This window comes from Diuraphis noxia, unplaced genomic scaffold (assembly GCF_037042655.1).
Source record: "Diuraphis noxia isolate RWA-SAM2 unplaced genomic scaffold, SU_Dnox_SAM2 contig0006, whole genome shotgun sequence".
In the NCBI taxonomy this organism is placed as follows: domain Eukaryota; kingdom Metazoa; phylum Arthropoda; class Insecta; order Hemiptera; family Aphididae; genus Diuraphis; species Diuraphis noxia.
Genome location: NW_028301716.1, coordinates 1,819,723 through 1,842,183, shown reverse-complemented (window position 1 = coordinate 1,842,183; position 22,461 = coordinate 1,819,723). Strand labels below are relative to the sequence as shown.

General features: G+C 27.9%; 2 protein-coding genes across 4 annotated transcripts; one reads left to right on the top strand and one right to left on the bottom strand.

Moving 5' to 3' along the window:
• The first annotated feature begins 8,464 nt into the window (after positions 1-8,464).
• On the top strand, positions 8,465-21,817 carry LOC149054491 (uncharacterized). 3 transcript variants are annotated; one of them, XM_089230060.1, is made up of 6 exons: positions 8,465-8,877; positions 8,941-9,156; positions 9,222-9,317; positions 9,423-9,590; positions 20,914-21,067; positions 21,165-21,817. In XM_089230060.1, exons 1-3 carry the CDS (start codon positions 8,838-8,840, stop codon positions 9,314-9,316), a joined length of 351 nt encoding a protein of 116 aa, XP_089086186.1. In that variant the 5' UTR covers positions 8,465-8,837; the 3' UTR covers position 9,317; positions 9,423-9,590; positions 20,914-21,067; positions 21,165-21,817. The 3 variants fall into 3 exon arrangements, with proteins under 3 accessions (XP_089086186.1, XP_089086185.1, XP_089086184.1); XM_089230059.1 differs by having other exon boundaries at positions 9,392-9,590; XM_089230058.1 differs by lacking the exons at positions 20,914-21,067; positions 21,165-21,817 and having other exon boundaries at positions 9,207-9,317; positions 9,392-10,177.
• Positions 9,659-13,979, bottom strand: LOC149054492 (zinc finger MYM-type protein 1-like). The gene is made up of 6 exons (XM_089230045.1): positions 13,832-13,979; positions 13,447-13,500; positions 11,061-12,102; positions 10,655-10,937; positions 9,863-10,570; positions 9,659-9,664 (listed from the first exon to the last, which is right to left on the bottom strand). The coding sequence occupies exons 1-6, from the start codon at positions 13,977-13,979 to the stop codon at positions 9,659-9,661; spliced, it is 2,241 nt and encodes a 746-aa protein (XP_089086171.1).
• Positions 21,818-22,461: the final 644 nt, after the last annotated feature.

Below are 22,461 nucleotides of genomic sequence, written 5' to 3'. Positions count from 1 at the left end.
CAAATACCTAGATCTTACATGTAGTAATGCTTTAGTATACAAATAATTAAATTTAACACTTAAAAATAAGTATAAAATTGTTAATTTACTTGTCCATTTTGCTAACCAAGCATCTGTATCCTCAGTCCGTTCACCAGTAGGTATGGTCGTCAAATAAGTAAAAAGTATTAAACTATTAACTAATAACTATATAATGTCTATATTTGGATTATTCGATAAACGATTGACGATTAGGACATTTAAACACAATAATAATAAAAAAGATAAGACCCGTAGACGCATGAACAATGAAAATAATATGGTGAGACTCGCAAAATGACATTTTCTAAAAATAAATATCAATAATTTAAAAACTTTTGATAATGATTTGATTTCGATGGCCAGTTGTAATACTACTAATAATATATTTTAAACATTTAAACTATTCTATTTATTACGTACTTACAGTTAATTTCTCAAATTTTTTTCGCATTAATACCTAATTTTTTTATTACATTTAAAATAATATATTCTTAGCAAATGTATACACTAATACGGAGCCAATTAGCCTGGGCCATGGCCCAGTTGGCCCAGGCCGTAGTTCCGCCTATGATTACAATGGTATTTAGATTATGTTTATTAACATAGCAAGAAAAAAAATAATAGAATTAAACTTTATATTTATCTATTTTGTATTGGATTTATATGTTAAATGGCTTTAAACAGGTAAGCATAATATAAGATTGTTAATTTATTATTCATCATTAATCTCTTATGCTCTATATGCAAATACACCACCTGCTGAAACTTGAAAACTATTTTTTTATTTAAGTATGTTACTCTTAGTATATCTTTTGTAATATATCAATCAAAAATTATATCTAAAATTTGTTTTCTTAATAGTTATCAATTATCATAGGCGATAGGCATGAACATATTATAATAAAAGGTATCTATAGGCTTGCTAGGTACATCTGCATTTATAGACCATGCCAAGCATTTCTATTATTGTGGATAGGAAAACATTCTGGATGGTGGCAAAAATAGTAGCGAATATAGTGATTAATTGTAAAATGGGAATGGACCACCTGAAAGCTATGTCTGTGCACGCCTATGTACAGGTTAAATTATCAAACTTAAATAAAGGACCATACAAAAATACATTTCCTGAATAAATAATGTAAATAAATCATTATACATACCTATAAAGATACTGTAATATGTACCTAAGTACCTATAATATATCTTTCTGTGTTATAAATATATTATATTATAATATATTATAATATTTTGATATTTGTGATTTTTTTATTTTATTAAAGTACTGTGTATTACAATAACATATTAAGATGTTCATTGTGTGAATTGTAATACTGTATAAGTCTCTTGCATACAACTAAAAATTTTTACATTTCTAACATCATAACATTCATAATTAATTCCATTAAACTATTATATAAACATATAAATATAATTTATACACCTTTATACAAATATAATAATTTATGATATGTTTAATAATGTAAAACAAATAAGCTGGTAACGAAATCTCTATTGACATGCAAAGTTCTCAAGAACATTTTTAATTTGAATATTCAAGGTAGTACCTATCGGTATATAAGTTATTAGTTGTATTAATTATAAATTAAATATAAAATCTCATTAGTTATATTTAAGACAAATTATTAGACAGCAAATAGAAATGTTTGCACATTATAATAAAGAGTCGGATTTATGTAGTTAGACATTTAAAATATCATGAATATTTGAAATATCTTATAATACTTTCAATACTTAAGACCTAAGTTTCTAGTGAGCTTAATTCTAAATAAAAATAAATTATTTTTTATTTTTTATAAATTTAAACCAATATATTTTATAACTGTTACTAATTTATTACAATATTAAACAAATGCACAACTTAATTTAATTTTAATTTATAACATGTTAATAAACAAATTTGTTTCATACAATCTTAACAATAATTTAATATCTATACTTCATTCCTCACAATCATAATTAATTTCAATTATGATCAAATGGTTATCCAGTAATATCACTCAGTATGTCATCCATCTGAAATTGACAAAGATGAAATATACAAATGAACTGAAGAAAACTTAATTGAGTGCCCATGTTATACATTAATATCTTGGTCTATCTGGAACTTGGAACCCCTCCTTTGCTATTTACAACAAAGAAACAAATGTATTTAATTGTAATTCTTGTAAATATATTTTAAGTGTAACCTATATGATCTATATATCATATTGTGTAACTCAACTACCACAAATTATGTGTTATTGATTTATTTTGATAACACCTTGGAGGACAAACAGTATATTGCCAATATGACATACTGACATAGTTAATATATGTGTAGTTGTATGCATAATATATTAGGTACAGTGTGAACTTGTATTATTTTTCTATTTCATATGCTATTTTGGTCATAAGTAATTATATTACTATACTTACTATATTATTATACTATATTCCAAATAAGTTTGGAAAAACTGGCAGCCTCTGATGATAGGACTGCTGTGATTGGCTAGTAGTTAACAACCACTAAAGAGAGTGCAAACTCCGAATGTTCTATTGTCGGAATATTGAATTTTTAATACTTAATAAGTGTTTCTTTACAATTTAATTAATATGTTCAAGCTGTCTGTACTATTAAAACTGGATACTGGTTCAACAACATTTTAACACCTACAAATTAAAAGTTTGTTAAAAATATTTCAATGCACCATATATTTTCTCTCAGACCTAAGATAAACATAACAACCAAATTTACGCTCAGCAGATCCAATTGTGTAATGTTAGCTTTAATATTAGAATTAACATAGAATCAAAATTGAAAGAAAAAATGTTTTACAAGTAAATATTTATTTATATTTTATTTTTAAATGAAGTTATGGGTATTTAAAATTTGTAACATATATTTTACATTGTTATTTATTTATTTATTTATTTATTTATTTATCATGACTAAACGGGCTGAGCACTTTGGACACAAATATCAATCCACGCACACATTTAGATATACCATAATAAAACTGTATCACATAATAACAGACAATATAATAATATGACCATACAAATAACTCATTTTTAAATTAAAATATCAATACAATTATCTAAGGTTCCCACAATAACATTTTTAGCTTTTAATTTTAGAATTCACTTTAATATTAATGTTTTTATAACTTGAATTAGAATCCTTAAAATGTATACTTTGTCTGTAGAATTGCCTTTAAGAAAATCATCATCTGAAAAATTGTCAATTCATTGGCTGGACTTCCTAATTCCTAGTAGGTGGTACATCATGTACTTCAGTTTTGAGAACCATGATATAATACATTGTGTGAACTAAAAACAGTAACAGACAACATGCAGTTAACTATTAAGTGACGTTTAACAAACATTTAAAATTTTAGAGACCTCAGATATTTACTTACTTATGTGTACCGTGAGTAATAATTCATTATTGAGTAAGTTTCTGAACTGTTCAAGTCTAACGTCTATAAAGACTACTAAGACTATAGTCTATAGTCATTGTTCATTAATCAACATAAACAATAATATTAATTACCTAGTCAGTCTTTGATAAGAATGTGTACATCGGATTGCCTGTATAAGTTCTAAACATATTAGAAAATAATATATTGCCAGTGGTTGGATATTTAGATGTATAGCATGGTAAAAGGACATTTCGCACACACCGTTTCATCCCCGTCAAAAAAACGAGTCCACGGCATAGACATATTAAGAATATATTATTTCTTAATATGTCTATGGTCCACGGACATTTCGTCCCCGTCTATTATTGGAATAGGACATTTGGCCCACATGAATAATTATGTATACTAGTATACTTATTTCACGGATAATATCATATACTAATTAATAATAATATACCTTAGTATATTATTCGTGTATTTATTTAGCTACCCATGAAACTTTTAGTCCCAGGTATTTTTAATCACCAAATACAAATCGCTTTTTTTAAACTTAAAATTTCAATTATTTTTAAAACGTTCAATTTCAATATAATTTATATTAATAGGTGGTGATGACCACATTAGAAGTAGGTATAGACGACCAAAAACACATTTAATTGACTTTGACTTTATTTGAAAATTGACTATGACAATGTTATCCAAATACAATATTCACCAACCAACAAATGTTTGATAACTGTACATTTGTAAATGTACCTGTTATATTTTTATATAGGCACTTTTTTTTTAGTTTATTTAGAACGTATTTATGTTACGTATTTTATTTTATTTATGTTAACGTATTTATTTTTTTTATTTATGTAGAACGTAAAAAGTTTTTTAAAAATGTTATAATATAATATGGCCATCCCCACATATTAATATCAATTATATTGAAATTGTGCGTTTTAAAAAGAATTGAAATTTAAGTTAAAAGTAACCAATATACAATTTGGTGTAGTACCAAAGTTGAAATACCTAAATTTGATTGGACTAAATACTGTGTGTTATTTTTACCGATCAATCCTGAAGGTAATCATTGGACTTTATTTATTATGGACTTAATTTTGGGCTGTGTGTTTTACTTGGATCCTATGCGTCCAGAATCAGGTTACTTATACTTACCTCAATTAAAAAAAGGCGGGTAAGTCGTGGATTTCGCTCTGCTGTACAGTAGGTTACAAGTGGGTTACTGTAATGGATCGAATTAAATTTGAATCCAATGATATTATATCATTGTATACGAAAAACGATTCTGAGCGAAGACGGTTTATCTGTTAGGATATATTATAGATTATTAAAAATTTTCAAATCTTAGATTTCAAAAGAAAAATTTTATGAATTTCTAGTTTAAAATAATTTGCGAATTTTCGAGATTTTCGTGATTTTTACATATGTTGTCAAAATTCAAACTTTGAATGCTTGTAAAAAAAAATTGTGCCAATATATTTCTTTTATTTTTCACCTGCTATTGTAAAAATATGTTAGGAGCCTTATATAAAATTTTTAATTCTTAGATATAAAAGGAAAATTTTTAATGAATTTCTAGCATAAAATAATTTACGAATTTTCGTGATTTTTATGTATGTTGTCAAAATTAAAATTTGAATGCACATAAAAAAAAAATGTAGCTATAGATTTCTTTTATTTTTCAACTGCTATTGCAAAACTATATTATGAGCCTTGTATTTAATTCTCAAATCTTAGAATTAAAAAGAAAAACATTTATGAATTTCGATCTAAGATGATTTGAACATTGCCGTAATTTTTATGTATTTAGTCAAAATTTGAACTGTAAATGCTTATAAAAAAAATGTGTGACTATATATTTCTTTTATTTTTCAAATGGCATTGTAAAACTATTTTAGGAGCCTTGTATTAAATTTTCAAATCTTAGGTATAAAAGGAAAATTTTTTATGAATTTCTAGGATAAAATAATTTACGAATTTTTGTGATTTTTACGTAGGTATGTTGTCAAAATTAAAATTTGAATACATGTAAAAAAAAATTGTGGCTATACATTTATTTTATTTTTCAACTGCTATTGTAAAAATATATTATGAGCCTTGTATTAAATTCTCAAATCTTAGAATTAAAAAGAAAAACTTTTATGAATCTAAGATAATTTAAAATCGCCGTAATTTTTACGTATTAAGTCAATATTTGAACTTCAAATACTAATGAAAAAAAATTGTGCCTATGTTTATAATTTTTTAATCACTATAATAATAACTTATGAGGAACTTTGTATTAAATTTTCAAGTATTTTGATAGGGCCAAAAAATTTTTATCGACACTTCAAAAAAAAATTTTCAGACAAATTGAAAATTTCAGTCGTCTGCTATAAATATCTCTATAAAAGTCAAAATATTTTGAAAATAAAATCATGTAAAGAAAATGCTAATCTAAATAACTGATAAAATTTTCACGTATCTACGACTTATACTTTTTTAATAATAACAAATGTTTAAAATCATTTGAGGATAAATCGTTATCGTTACGCTATTTCGTAAAAATTTAAAATTCAAACGCACTTAAAATTTTTCCTATAATGATGCTTCGAGTTTTCTCTATAGCTACTTGAAGGAAAACTTATAGAAAACTTAGTGTTGAATTTTCAATCCTTAGTTATAAACGCAAAAAATTTTATGATTTTTTCAACTTCAAAATTTCTTTAAAATTTTGAACTGTAAACGCTTATTAAAAAAAATTGTGACTTACGATTTTTAATTTTTTTTAGCTACAATAAGAACAACTCATAAGGAACCTTGTATTAAATTTTCAAGTTTTTTTGGTCGTTCAAAAAAAAATTCTCAAAAAAATCGAAAATTTCAGTGGTCTATTAATAACTCAAAAAAAGTCAAAAATGTTTGAAAATTAAACTGTATATAGATATCACTACCATTAACATTTGGTGAAAATTTCAAGTATTTACAGTGATTAGTTTTTGAATAACAACCATATAAAAATATCGATTTTTTTTAAAACTGTTGGAAAATGTTTACTTTTGACCTCTATAATGCACCAAGGATCTTCAATTTTACATCGGAAACCACCCCCAAAGTTTGAAATCGAAGCATTATTTCGACTAGTTATGCTGTACACAGACACGAAAAACAAAACAAAAAAAAAATAAAACACACATCATTGTAAAATCAATACATTCATCACTTCGTCCAGAATCTAAAAAACTAATAATGATCGAAAATTTCAAATGTCTATGAATAGTTCAACTTAAGTCGAACATTTTTGAAAATTCCATCATGGATAGAATAGGTCTACTTATATAAACATTCGGTGAAAATTTCATGTATCTATGGTCATTTGTTTTAAAGTTACATCAAAAACCTAAATCGATTTTGTCGAAAAATGAGTGTGCATAAAATTTCCCGTTTTTCCCTTAATTTTTAGTTTGTTTTTCTCGATTATTTAGAAAAGTATTAAGAATTTTTGACTTCATTTTTCCCCCAATGTACCAACTAGATTCACTTTCTGATCGAACAAGGTACTGAAGTCGAAGCATTTTTACTGCCCCAAAATGTGATGACAGACACACACGAAAAAAAAAAACACACATCATTGCAAAATCACAGAATATATGAAATATTTTATATTAATATTAATATTAATATTAATTAATTTAATAATATTACATTATATTAATATTGATTAATATTAATATTTTATATTTCATATATTCTGTGGTAAAATCAATACATTCATAGCTCCGCTCAGAATCTAAAAATGTTGTTTTCAACGTGTGATAATGCAAAAGCGAAATATTTGCTACATAAAATTATTCTTAAGACAATAGAGTATCCTTTACAGAATGATAGTAACAAGTAACAACTGCGGAGTGTTTGTGTTGTTTTATTGTAGTATGTATAGTCCAATGTTTACGCAGAGCTTTTCAAAGGATGTTTATGTGAGAAATACATTGCGGTATCGATGTTTGATACCTATACTCTGAAAACATCAGTGAAAGATGCATTATGTGTGCAGAAAATAGGTAAGTGAATTTTACTTGGATGAAAAATGTAATAAATGTCAGCGAAAAGTTCATAATGTATGTGTAGGGAGTGTACGTTACAAATTGATGACTAAAGAATTGAAAAATGAAAACTTCACTTGTGTCTTATGCAATAAATATATTAATAAATTATCTATTTTGAATAGATAATAAAAACTAATAAGAAATACACATAAACAAACTAATACATTGTAAGTAGTTATGAATGGTTGTATAAATTATAAATTATAAATTATTGTTTAGTAAAATGGGATCTATTTTTTAACATACAATTATGTAAGTAACTAAGTCATATCTTTAAGAGTGGTGTAGTAAACCGACGTTTTACATAAAATAACGTCGTTCCAAAGTACAGTCGGTCATAACAGCATCACGCCACCAGATCGGGACATTGATGCTGCCACCTGATTTGCTAAGGCCGAGTTTAGGCACATCACGCCATTCCTATGACGTCAATCATCCTCTCCTTAATCACTGCATGTCTCATATATATAGGAGTACTTATTACAGCAGGACCAGAGCTAGTTTCAGACTCAAACGTTTCACCCATGCTTACTAAGAGCCTCTAGGGAAACGTTCCACACACAGTCTCTCCGGTTTACTATTTCAATACTAAGTCGAAACACTTCAACTTATATGTATTATTATTAAAGTTACTTTATATTAATTATTTACTTTTAATAAACAATTTAACATTTTGTTAAATTTAATCAAACTCAAAACCTCTTCCGTTCCTGAACCATACGACGTTGTACCGACATTGTGCACTCGTCGTTAAAGAAGTATTGCAGTAACTAGTGAGAGCGACGACTGGTTACTACAGTGGGCATTAACAACTAGTTAAATTTATAAACTATCAACTTTTGCTTATAACAATCTTATTTTTACCTAATTTATCTTGAACATGCCTACCTTTGCATATCTCAGCGTTAACTACACCATTGACGGTCCTCAGTCCGTATGTAAAAGGAGGAAGGGCGCTTTAAAGATATATTTTTTTTGTAATTTTCAAGTATTTAAAATCAATGATGCTTCTTTGGGTTTCATATATTTGATATTCATGTATTGTTCTTTTAAATTGGTTTTTAATTGTAAAATTATTTATGGTTATTGCGTTTTTTTTTTCATTTTATAGGTTATAACTGCTGAAGTAATAGCCAATGTTTATAGTACACAGGGCCAGGACATGTGATATGAATTGGGAAGTGGAAACAAATATCTAGTTCAGAAATTTAGAGTAGTAATGGCAATTGGATTCATTAATATTCAGACATTGAAAGAAGCTTTATGATTTAAGGATTCAGAGTTTCCTTTATTTGATAATATGCCAAATTCTCCATCTGGTGCAAAATCCTTATACATGAGTAAATATCTTATACATAATAATTTATGTATACCTAATTAATTATTGTTATTGGTATTTTTAGCTATTTATGGTGCCATTGTTATAAAGATATTCATGAGAGCAAGAGCATGTAAATTGAAAAGCGAGAAAATATCAATAATCTATCTATGCAATATTCACCTTCAGGAAACCATGGAAGTGGCACAGGAAGGATTTACTAGCCACTATTTAAGGGATTCAGAGTTGCCTAGTTTTGATGTTCCAAAAGCCCACACTTTAAAATCAATACAATCTGCAGGTATATTTTAATTCCATATTTAATAATTATCAATTCAAATTTTTTTAAAGTAATTTTTTTTATAGATGATCAGTTTTCACCTCCACTATTTGCCTCACTATCAAATTTCCCATCATATCAAATTCTGTCAAATAACCGCGATGAATCAAAAAATTTATAAGGTAATTAACAAAAATATTTATTAATTATTTTTAAGTATTGCTTTATAAATAATAAATTTATTCATAAAATATAGATCGGTAATAAAACAACTGATGATATTACAGTTACAAGAACATTGGAAAACCAATGATTTGCTCAATAAATTGTTGTTGACCAGATCAGAAAATGATGCTACGGTATCTCACAATTTCAACCGAGAACAATTTACTAATACTGCTGTCACTTTAAATGACATTCAACACATAGGCGTGTGCAGACATTGCTTGCAGATGGTGCATTTAATTTTTACTATTTATACCTAGGTTACTCTATTATTTTTGCTATCATCTAAAATGTTTTCCTAAACCTAAAATATTAGAAATATTTGGTGTGATTTCTCTAGAAATAATTTTTTACTTTATTTTGTATATTTTTATAACAATAAGAACCTTAAAACATATACAAGATGATATTCATCATAAAAAAAAGAATAAAGTAACCAATATCATTTATTAATTATTTATTTATAGTTATAAGAGTTATAATATAGGTCATAGGATAATACAATATAATATAGGAACTGAAGTTCAAGACGACGTATGGCAGGAGTTAAGGTTTTAAATTCTTCGATGATTTCTTCATAATCTAAATTTGTAGCCATTTCTTGTTCCACAAATATCATTAATAAACACTCAAGACGTTCTTGTAACATCTGATTCCTCAATTTATTCTTGACTAAACTTAATTTTGAAAACGCTCTTTCACAGCTAAAACTAGTAACCGGAATTGTAACAAAAAGTGATAGAGTTTTAAAAATGTTTGGGAAACTTTTAGATAAGTCATTTTTATTTAACTTGTCTAGCCAATTATGAATTACCATAGTAGAAGACCCCTGGTTAAAATCTGGTAGTGATTTCAAAATATTATACTCTCCTTCAATATCTAAGGCACTCAAATCAAATGTAGTTGAGAGTGTTGTTATATCTGATTTACTCAGTTCAAAATTTATAAGATGACCAACTGCAGTGATAAGAGTCAATGTTTCCTGACTGAAACGTTCTTGAATTCCATTTAACAAATTATCCAAAACTACAAAATAAACAAAGTGTTTCATTTCACTTTTTTTGTCAGTGCTGATGTACTGTGTACTGCTGTCGTTAATTTTTTTTGATATTTTTCGTTTTTTTACACTTGGAATTTCTATATTGTGTTCATTACAGACTTCTAAAACTTTGTTATACAAACTTGTGAAGTAATTGTCATCTGATCTAAACTTGGTTAATGCATTTTATAGACCATTTATTAATTGTACGGCAGTTAGAAGATCCAAATTTGGCGATTGTAAACTTTCACTTACAACACGTATTTGAACCATTATAGGTTTTAAAACTGTTAATGAAAAAATAAAATGGTAACTCTTTATTTGATGAACAAGACCTTTTGCTTTAACTCTTACATCAGATAAATTTGTGTTTTTAGCTATTTCCAAGAGACATAGAATCAAAGAATTGAAGTTTTGGTCTACTGCTTCTATTGCTTCCGATCTACATGCCCACCTCGTCGTAGATAGTGATTTAAGAGATTTAAGTTTTTTATTTGTTTGTTCTGCAATTTTTTCCAACACTGCATGACGAATTGGACTACATTCAATGAAATTATATATCATTTGAATATAACCAAAAAAATCAAAAATTACACGATTTTTATTGCCCAAAGAATCTACCAAAACAAGATTGAGACAGTGACCAAAGCAGTGTACATACTGTATTTTTGAGTTAACCTCTTTGACTTTCATTTGAACTCCATTTATTTCTCCAGACATTGCACTAGCGCCGTCGAAGCACACAGCTAAAACTGATTGCCAAGTCACATTGATTTCACTAATTTTTGTAGTTAGATTATTAAAAATTGATAAAGCATCAACTGATGTTAATCTTTGAATGCCAATAAATGTTTCAACAGGTTTGTTCTTTTCATCATCAAAATATCTTACAATTACAGCCATTTGCTCATAATGACCCACGTCACTAGTTTCATCAGCACACACTGACACTGATTTATTACATACATTTAACGCAATTTTTCTTTTCATAACATTGTTAATAAATTGTAGCAAGTCGTTTTGTATTCTATTACTTAAATATGATGCATTTTTCTTCCCATGGGTTAGATGATCTCTAAGTGTAACATCATACTTTTTTAATACATCCACAAAGTCTAAGAATAATCCTTTACTTACACTTGTCGAGTTTTCTTGGTGTCCTCGAAAAGGTTTGCCGCTTTTAGCCAAACAAATTGTAATGTCTATTAAACGATGTAGAATGCTACGGTTAAGAAGACGTTGTTTTTCTCTTTGTTCTAAAGTTTTAATTCTGGATTCCTCTAACACAACATCAATTGATTTTGAGTTCAAATAATTTGCTAGTGATTCTGTGCTGTTTATATGGTGCTTAGATTTTTGATGTTCTCTTAATCTGGATGTCGCATTATTCCAATTTTTAAAACCTATGTGAGAAAAAGTCCTATCAATTTGTCCACTATTTCGGCCATCAGAAGCATCAAAAACTCGACATGAAAAGCAAAAAATTCTATCCACCATAGGACTATATTCTATCCATTTAAATGTTGAAAACCAGGATTTCATGAAACTTCTATCATTTCTACCAAACTTAGTTCTAGGATAAAAATCAAATACTGGTTGATAAGGTCCACGGTGAATGCGAGACTTAAGTTCTAACTGAAAAGTTGGTAAAACATTTGCTGGGTCATCAGGATGGCATGGTAGTCCAGATGTTTTTTCATGCTCTATAAATTATTATTTTTATAAGAAACAATAAATAATGTTATAGTTTTATTAGCCATTAGTATGAATGAATACATAAGTTAATTACACATAAAATAATACAAATTAATAAAAACAGTCAAATTAACACATTATACAATTTCTAAGAAGAATAAAGCTTTAACAAAATATGTAATTAAATATAAGTTATTTAATTAAATTACCCAAATCTTTTTAAGAATTGTATAAAATGCTTGAAAACTTTATAGCATTACTAAATTATATACATAGCAAAATAATTAATTCAATAAATTGAAATAAATATATTTTGAAAATAAAACTTAGAACTAATAGAACTAATGTTAGTATGTCTAAATTACTTATTAACATAAAATACTACTGTACCTGATAAATAAAAAAATTATAATTTATAAGTTATAACAGAACCATGCATTAATTCTGTCAAGAATATCAAGTTAAATGAACAATTACAATTAACAGACATAAATTTACAAACACTGAAGCACAGTTAACACATTTAATTAATAATAAACAAATAACAACAACATTTGATGAATAAAATAGTAAAAACAACACCAATGAATTTTACGCCTTACTGGCGAGACAAATATAATGAAATTTCGTATCGCATTGACAACGAATAAACCAAATCTTACAACAATATGAAAATAATAATAATAATTGATGATTGCGCTCAATGCGACTTACAAAAGAAAACACTACATAATTCAGCACGACAAAACAACGCTACAGAAGCGGCTTAGAGAATATCAACATAACCATATACGGCATAAGAAAAAAAAACACGTAGACACCGAGACGCCAATATTAATAATAATAATAATTAGGGCGTTGGCCGCATAATAATAACAATAATAATAATAATAATTGATAGGAACATATGGTATTTAAGATAATAATCGTACGGCAATAACCGACCATTAATTAAAACACAGAGAACATATAAACAAAGAGAATAAATAATACACAGGTATAATAATTTGACAATTAAAAACACAAAAAGAAGGAGTGGTGTTCGGGGAAGACGGAAAAAAGTGGACAGACCGATAAGAACTTCCACGTTGCCGCGCACCGCTCGCATTAGCATATCGCGATAAAATTTTCAGCGCCAACACTTATAATTATAAAACATAACAATTCAATTATATTTGAAAAAACTAAATACCTAAATTTAAATTAATAATATTATACATTGTAAGTTACAACGATCTAAAAACAGGGTTATATTTATAACAATTTGTTAATTAGGTATGACAAATAATATTCTTTCAGCATAGAAATAATTAATTTGTAAATACTTAGGTACTATAGTAGTATAGTATTACCTTCTTGAGATGAAGCCAGGGGAAGACACACTGGATCGTCTACATCCAAATCATCTAAATAATTAATAAAAATGTTGATAATATAACACAATAATAAATAATAATTTATTGAAATTGAAATTGATGGTGCCAGTTATTTACTTACCTTTTGAATTCTCAACAATACTATGAGTATTAGTATTAGTATCATCACTACATTTTTGTTTTTTTTTGAAAGAAATCAAATAATGTTTTTTTCTTTTTTCACTCATTATGTTTTAATTGTTTTATAATCGTGGTTTTTCTACTCAAACTTTGACGAATGAAAAAAAGATCAATAAGTAAAAACACCAATACAATTTTTATCACAAATATCAAATACTGTAGATAATATTATCTATATCACCCGTGTGATGAGAACAACTTACTTTACTACCATAGAACAATGGTATGACCATGAACATTAGAGGAATCAGGAAGGACGCCGAACTGTGCATATGAAAGTGAACCGAAATTGTCGCATTCCGCCAGAATGCGCGTCGGACAGTAGTCATGTCGTTTTTACATGTACAGCATAGGGAAATTATTGGTTTTTTAATATTATAATCTAAATAACGAAACTTATGAATAATTACTATGGAACGTTATTTTAAGACCAAATTGTCCTCAATCGAATATATGTGTTTCCAGTAATATACGACTTCTATAAAAAGAGATATAGTTGTTTTAAAACATGCATTCAAATTTTGTAATATATATTATATCTATGTATAGGCAATATAATATCAATGATTGCGTCTTATCACAACTCGCAAGAATAAAATTGTAGCGGGATATTTCCCGAACGGCCACTACTATTATTATTATTATAATTATTATTATTTCTATCATTATTATTATTTTATCGGACGCCTAGCCGACAGCCGTTAGTAGTAGTCCAGCGACATTCGGCGATATTGTAGGCCGTGGCGCTCGTCGCTTTTTATTTGTATTTGAGCACTAATTATTATTTTTTATTTTACGCCAGGCGGTCCCGATAGTGGCGGGATACTGGCGAAGTGTTGTGTATTAATTATTTATTATATATATATATATATATATATATGTATAAGTGTAATAATTTTTCATAATAATATGCAATAAATGTCAACGCGTATAAATATATTTTTGTTGTTCCTGACTTAAGTGCCCTTTGACCTACAAATTCAGAAGTGGAATTCGTTTGGGTAGTATTTGAAATCAAGGTGTTTCGAAATTAGAACGTAAGTGTGTATTATTTCATTATAAGTCGAAATGAGCGAAAATTCGGCTTCAACGTCTAAAGCTGGTCACGAGGTTTTGTCGCCGAGACGATTGCGTAATGGTTCGGTTTTGCCCAGTTCTAGTGACGTCATAACGTCAGTGAATAATCGAGCGAATGAGGAGCGTCTAAACACAGAACTGAACCGTGACCGTTTTGCGCATGCGCTAGTGACATTTCATAAATTGAAATCTCTTATCTGTTATCAGGTTATTACAACCATCTTATCTTATATCTATGATTACAACTTTTAAAAAATAAAAATCGTTTAATTATATTCAAATAATATTGCAATTTTGAATTTACTTGTATTAAATATACCATAATGTTGGTCTATTTGCATACATTTGTTTGAAATATAGTCTAAAGTCTTTAGTTTCAGGATCATTCATCAGTTTTATTTCATCAGATTCTCATATACATCTGGTATTAAACCACCTCCCTCAGGTTTAATTGGTATAAATGGTTCTATGCTTAACATTATTGATGAATTTTTTGCTGACTTACACCATGTCAATCTTGATACACCAATAAATTTGAACTTTAAAGTAGTACCCGATAGCACAATTCAAACTGATTGTCTGTTAGGACGGAATTTTCTTGCACACCCTCGAGTTAACTTATCAGTAATAGATGGACAATTTATTATCACTTTTAAACAAACTGACAACGTTCCATTTAACGAAATATTATCTTTAGATTTTGACTTGAATAATTATAGTGAACTTGACATTGACTTGAATATAAATGATAAATTAAGTAATGGCGTTAGGTATTACCAGTGTAAAACGAATTTATATTAATAATTATGTTAAACATTGTGCACAGGATATTGATGATGACCTCCCTAAAATGCATATACAGCTAAAAGCGCATAATTCTTTTTATTTCCGTCCACGAAGATTATCATTTTATGAAAAAGAAAAATTACAAATAATACTTGATGACATGCTTAAAAAACACATTATACGTCCGAGTATAGTAGCCCGATTGTTCTTGTAAAGAAAAAAAGTGGAGATCTGCGACTTTGTGTCGACTATCGCGAGCTCAATAAACATATTGTAAAGGATAGGTATCCATTGCCGTTAATTGACGATAATCTGGATTTACTCCGTGGGAAAAAATATTTTACTTGTTTTGATTTAAAAGACGGATTTCATCATATTTATGTAGCTAAAGATTCAATAAAATATACTTCCTTTACAACTCCATTAGGACAATTTGAATACTTAAAATTTCCATTTGGTTTAGCGACGGGTCCTCCTTGTTTTAGTAGATTTATTAAAAATATTTTTGACGAATTTATCAGAAAAAAGAAGTAATTGTTTATTTTGACGACATTATGGTGGCCACTGAAACAATAGACGAGCATCTCGATATATTAGCTAGAATATTAACCACCACGAAAAACCAAAAATTGGAAATTCGCTTAGATAAAACTCAATTTTTAAAATCCGAAGTTATTTATTTAGGTTACCGCGTTAATGCTGACGGCATTCAGCCAAACCCAAAAAACGTTGCTATTATTGATAATTACCCTATACCGTCGAATCAAAAAGAACTCCATAGTTTTATCGGACTTGCATCTTACTTCCGGCGATTCATCCCAAACTTTGCGTTATTAACTCAACCATTATATAAGTTATTAAAAAAAAATGTTATTTATGAATTTGGGGAGGAACAACTAAAATCATTCGATATTATTAAATTAAAACTTAATGCTCAACCACTCTTATCTATTTATGACCCTAACGCTCAAACCGAATTACATTGTGACGCGAGTAGTCAAGGGTATGGTGCAATATTGCTGCAACAACAAAATGACAATAATTTCCACCCTGTTTTCTATTATAGCCATCGAACCACTGACGTAGAATCTAGATACCACAGTTACGAACTCAAAATGTTAGCGATAGTTAATGCTGTTAAACGATTCCATATTTATTTACAAGGTGTCCACTTTAAGGTTGTTACTGATTGCAACAGCGTTACATTAACTTTACGTAAAAAAGATATCAACCCGCGTATTGCAAGGTGGGCGTTATTTCTACAAAATTATTCGTATGAGATAGAACACCGTCCTGGGTCAAAAATGCAACACGTAGATGCATTAAGTCGTTGTCGACATATATTGGTATTGGAAGGATGTACTTTTAACCAGACACTCGCTATTAGGCAAAGTACTGACCCTGAAATTAAAAATTTAATTAAAATACTCGAAAAATCGGAACACCCCTTATTTGAGATGCGTAATGGGTTAGTGTATAAGAAACACGGTAACAGACTTTTGTTCTATGTTCCAGCTGATATGTATGAACAAATAATCCGAACATGTCACGATGATATGTGTCACATTGGTGTTAATCGTACAATAGAATATATAAAACAAGTTTATTGGTTTCCGAAGTTGGCTGAACATGTAAAAAAATACATAAATAATTGATTGAAATGAATTATATTTTCTCCCAAGGAAGGGAAAGTAGAAGGATTGTTAAACATAATTGACAAAGACAATAAGCCATTCCAAACTATTCACATCGACCATTACGGGCCGATCAATAAAACAAAAAATCGTTTTAGGTATATTCTAGTCGTTGAAGACGCTTTTAGTAAATTTCTGATTTTATATCCCGTTCGTTCTGTCACCACTAAAGAGACCTGTTTAAAACTAGCACAATATTTTTCATACTACAGCAAGCCAGTTAAAATTATATCCGATCGTGGATCGTGCTTTCGATCTGACGCTTTCCGAGAATTTTGTGAGCAACACGAAATTAAACATATTATGACTGCAGTAGGATCGCCGCAGTCAAATGGCCAAGTAGAGCGATATAATCGTAGTCTCACGGTAATGCTATCTAAGTTGATGCATGAACATAGCCAAAATTGGAACGAACATCTAAATAAGATACAATTTGCAATAAATAATACTCACAATAGATCTATCAACAATACACCAAGTAAACTTCTTTTTGGTATGAATCAAGTAGGAAACACTAATGACTATATTAAAACGAAAATGACAACGATAGAGAATTTGAAACAACTAGACAAAACGCATTTGATACTACACGACAAAACCAATTAAAAAATAAAGCCTACTATGATGCTAAACATAAACAAGCCAATACTTATTCTATAGGTGACTATGTTATGGTAAAAAACGTTGATACAACTCCAAATACATGTAAAAAACTTATACCAAAATTTAAGGGACCATATAAGATACTTAAAATATTACCCAACGATAGATATGTTGTGGCTGATATTGACGGATATCAAGTAACACAAATACCCTTAAATACCGTTATTGCTGCCCGAGACATAAAACCCTGGGTTACATTTAAGAAAAAATGACTAATAATTATTTTAATTTGTAATTGTATACTTTATTAAACATTTTAATTATTATTTTGTTATTATATAAATTTTATAGAATAAGACCATGATCGAGGTCGATCAATATTGTCAGGAAGGCCGAGTTGTAGCGGGATATTTCCCGAACGGCCACTACTATTATTATTATTATTATTATTTCTATCATTATTATTATTTTATCGGACGCCTAGCCGACAGCCGTTTGTAGTAGTCCAGCGACATTCGGCGATATTGTAGGCCGTGGCGCTCGTCGCTTTTTATTTGTATTTGAGCACTAATTATTATTTTTTATTTTACGCCAGGCGGTCCCGATAGTGGCGGGATACTGGCGAAGTGTTGTGTATTAATTATTTATTATATATATATATATAAGTGTAATAATTTTTCATAATAATATGCAATAAATGTCAACGCGTATAAATATATTTTTGTTGTTCCTGACTTAAGTGCCCTCTGACCTAAAAAATGTAAAATATTATGTTCTTGTAGCACGAATTAAGATATAATACCTATTATTATTATTCGTGAATTGTACTTTGTAGCAAGTACAATAATATTATTATATAAAATGTTCAGAAACTGTTTTGTTCCTGGATGTCGAGAGGGCTACAAATCCAAAATTAAAATTAATAAATGGCAAGGTATAATAAAAACAACAATGTTTAAGGCGCCCAATGTAAGATCCTAAATCTGAATTATATTTGTTTTAATTTAGTACTTACCGACAAAATTTATAATTTGTTCTAATAGTTAATATTTTAGTTATTAGTTAATCATTTGGTATTATTATTGAAGGCATACAATTATCTACCTCTGCTAAGAATTCAATTTTAGATTCTGTACGAAGTGATGAATGTATTGATTTTACTATGATGTGTGTTTTTTTTTTTTTTTGTGTCTGTGTAATAATGCTTAAATTTCAAACTTTGGGGGTGGTTTCCGATGTAAAAGTGAATATCCTTGGTGCATTATAGAGGTCAAAAGTAAACATTTTCCAATAGTTTTCAAAAAATCGAGAAAAAAAAATGACAGATAAACGGGAATTTTTATGCAAAACCAGTTTTCGACCAAATCGATTTTTTTTTGTATGATTGTAATTCAAATACTAATCACTGTAAATATTTGAGATTTTCACCAAATGTTTATGTTAGTTTTATTTATATACTGTTTAATTTTCACAAATTTTTGATTTTTTTTGAGTTATTTATAGACCACTGAAATTTTCAATTTTTATGAGAATGTTTTTTTGAAGTGCCGATAAAAAATTTTTTTTTAGTAACGAGAATGCATTTTATTTGCTCTCGAAAGAATTCAATTGAAAATACCAAAAAAGAAAAAACAAGACTACATCGAAAGTCAGCCAAGTTAATTTAGCTTGTTAAATTAATTTTTAATAAATTTAACAGAGAAGTTACATAATAAGCTGTATTAGATTATTTTACAAACCTACATCAATCATTTATTGAACACATTTGTTGATTGACAATGTCAGTGTCTAAATAACTATTATAGTTACGCAACTTTTCATAAAATGCCTACTTTACATAATATATCATTAGTTATAGAAGTATTTACTGTTATAAGTAAGTTATTCTCTTCTTATGGCGTTAAAAAATATTTTCATATTTAATTGAATCATAGGTAAGGCATAACATTTATAATAATGTATAATATTATATTGTATTACAAATATGTTCGATCTAGTTGTGACACAGACTATAGTCTGTGGTTGTGATGTGAACTAGATTTAATTTGCGATTTACGAGATTCTTACGACTTTGTAAGTACTAATTCAGAAATAAGTGTAAACATCATGACTGAATTAGTTATAAAATGTTATTTATTCATTATAAATATACTTTCTCGGAATATTATATTTTATCCTCCAAATGGATTATGGATATAATATGGACATTGAGCCTTTGAAGCTTTAGCTTATTATGTAGAATGTAGATGCCAGTCATACAATCGTAATTCGTAAGCAGTGACAGCAAATATAATAAAATGTATATAGTATAATTTGGTAACAGCGATTAGAGAATCGTAATAAAACGCATGAATTGATATTATAATTACCTATAGGCTAGGTATGTATAAAAAATTCGAATTTATTTTTTGAAACAACTATATCTCTTTTTATAGAAGTCGTATATTATTGGAAACGCATATATTCGATCGAGAACAACTTGGTCATGAAAAAACGTTCTATAGTAATTATTCATAAGTTTCGTTATTTAGATTATAATAATAAAAAAACAATAAATTTCCTATGCTGTACATGTAAAAACGACATCACTACTGTCCGACGCGCATTCTGGCGGAATGCGATAATTCCGGACCATGTTTTTACGCTTCGTTCGGCCGTGTTTGGCGTCCTTCCACTAATGTTCATGGGTATGACATTACCACGGTCTGCAGTTATAGAAACTGAAATACAACCGTGGTTACAAACGCAGATATACTATAATTGATAAGAAAAAATTTCAAATGGCATTTATGCTTTTTCATTATTGATTTATTCCAAAATCCCAAAGTATGAAAAAATGTATAATTAGTTACATAATTGAATAAATAATTTGTTAATTGTTTCTGTAACAAACACTAGGCTATAAATCCGCAGGTGGTGCATTTGCATACCCTGCACCACCCGTGCGCATGCCCATGATTCAACATTTAGATGAATCTTTAAAATGAGCTGCATCAAGATGTTTAATTGTATGCAATGTTTAAATAATTTTTTATATGAGTTTAACATTTGATGAATTAACAATATAATTATAATTGTTGATTTTTTTTATTTGATTGAACAGCTCAAGCAATGAGGTTGTTTCACAATTGAAGATACTACTGCTTAAATGCTTAGATTATTGTTTACTCCCCAATGTGGCTCATTATATAATTATGAGGGGAAAAATTCAAACAAATTTGCTTTTATGGATCAAACAATTCATGTCATTATTATTGGTAACTATTATTATCATAATAATAATTACATATAAAAATATTTAAATAATCAAATTGTTTTGCTGTAAAATTAGATATTAATGTATTTTTTTTTTAGATACAGCCTTGTTTAAGCATCTCAATGGACAATGATACAGAACAAAAAGTAGTAAGAAAAATAAAAAGTTTGGTGGAGGTTAGCCAACAAGAATTAATAATAAAATAGGGGGAAATATGAAACAAAAACATAATTGTATATTCTTAGCCATTAAAATAGGTACTTAGTTAAATGTAAAAAGACAGAACGTATGTATGTATATGTATGTATACAGTATACAGTATGTGTAGGTATGTATGCTATTATGCTAATATAACTGAAAAATACTAATTTTCTAATGTTAATTTTGTATTTGTGATTTTTCATTGCATATATAAGTGGTTTTTAAATGCATAATATGTTATTTTTTAGTTAAATTTTATAGTAAAATAGTATTTTTAGTCTTATTTATAGTCGTGAATTATCTAATCGCATTAAATTGTTATGTATTTATTATCGTATTAACACTAATTTTATTTCTTAAAAAATTGTATATAATATTGATTTTTAGGATAAAAACTGTAATTCAATAGCAATCATGTATACTTTATAAGTAATGTTGAAAATAATTAAGATAAAATAAATTTTATTTTTGCATATTTACTATTTTATAAGATATATTTCCACATAATAAGAGCATAAATGTATATTTCTAAGGGTCCGGAGTTCCACCGGTTACGGGCTTGATTGCATAGATGACTATTAAATACAAATCAATTTGTGGTACACATTAATTTGGTCTAATACTGAAGTATTTATTGTGAACATAAACAATAACATTATTATAACAAATAACAATATAATAACATTATTAAATTATTTGTTGGTTGTCATCTAATTCATAGAGAATAATTTGATAAAAAGAATCCATATGAAACCTTTTACATTTTAATTTTTTTTTTAAGTTAAATAAAAATAACTATTCTACTGATGTAACCGCCTTCTACCTACTTTCATGTAACTGTTTACTTATATTTGATATTTATTATGACAGTTAAATCATTTTAAAGAACAAGGCATTATATATAATACTATTAATACTACATGATATTATTGTATAATCATTACCTCAATTTTTAGTTTTGTATTCTGTTTAACAATATATTTTATATAGCATGGTATAATGTACATTATTAATATACTGATTAACGTAATTAATAAAAAAATAACTTTAAGAAGGCCTAATAGTTAAGGTAAAAGTATACAATAGATAAATTAAGTCTTAAACTACTCAAGATCAGGTAAAGATTACAGAGCTATTAATTAAATGCAAGAAAATCGTGGATAATCTAAATATCCTAGTCATTTATCACTTGAT

Coding starts and splice junctions, on each gene's coding strand:
- LOC149054492 (XM_089230045.1), bottom strand. CDS start 13,979: ATGACTACTGTCCGACGCGCATTCTGGCGGAATGCGACAATTTCGGTT. Junction 12,103..13,446: donor CCTGGCTTCATCTCAAGAAG/GTAATACTATAC, acceptor AATAATTTATAG/AGCATGAAAAAACATCTGGA. Junction 10,938..11,060: donor GAGGTTAACTCAAAAATACA/GTATGTACACTG, acceptor CATTGAATGTAG/TCCAATTCGTCATGCAGTGT.
- LOC149054491 (XM_089230058.1), top strand. CDS start 8,838: ATGCCAAATTCTCCATCTGGTGCAAAATCCTTATACATGA. Junction 8,878..8,940: donor TGCAAAATCCTTATACATGA/GTAAATATCTTA, acceptor TGGTATTTTTAG/CTATTTATGGTGCCATTGTT. Junction 9,157..9,206: donor AAAATCAATACAATCTGCAG/GTATATTTTAAT, acceptor ATTTTTTTAAAG/TAATTTTTTTTATAGATGAT.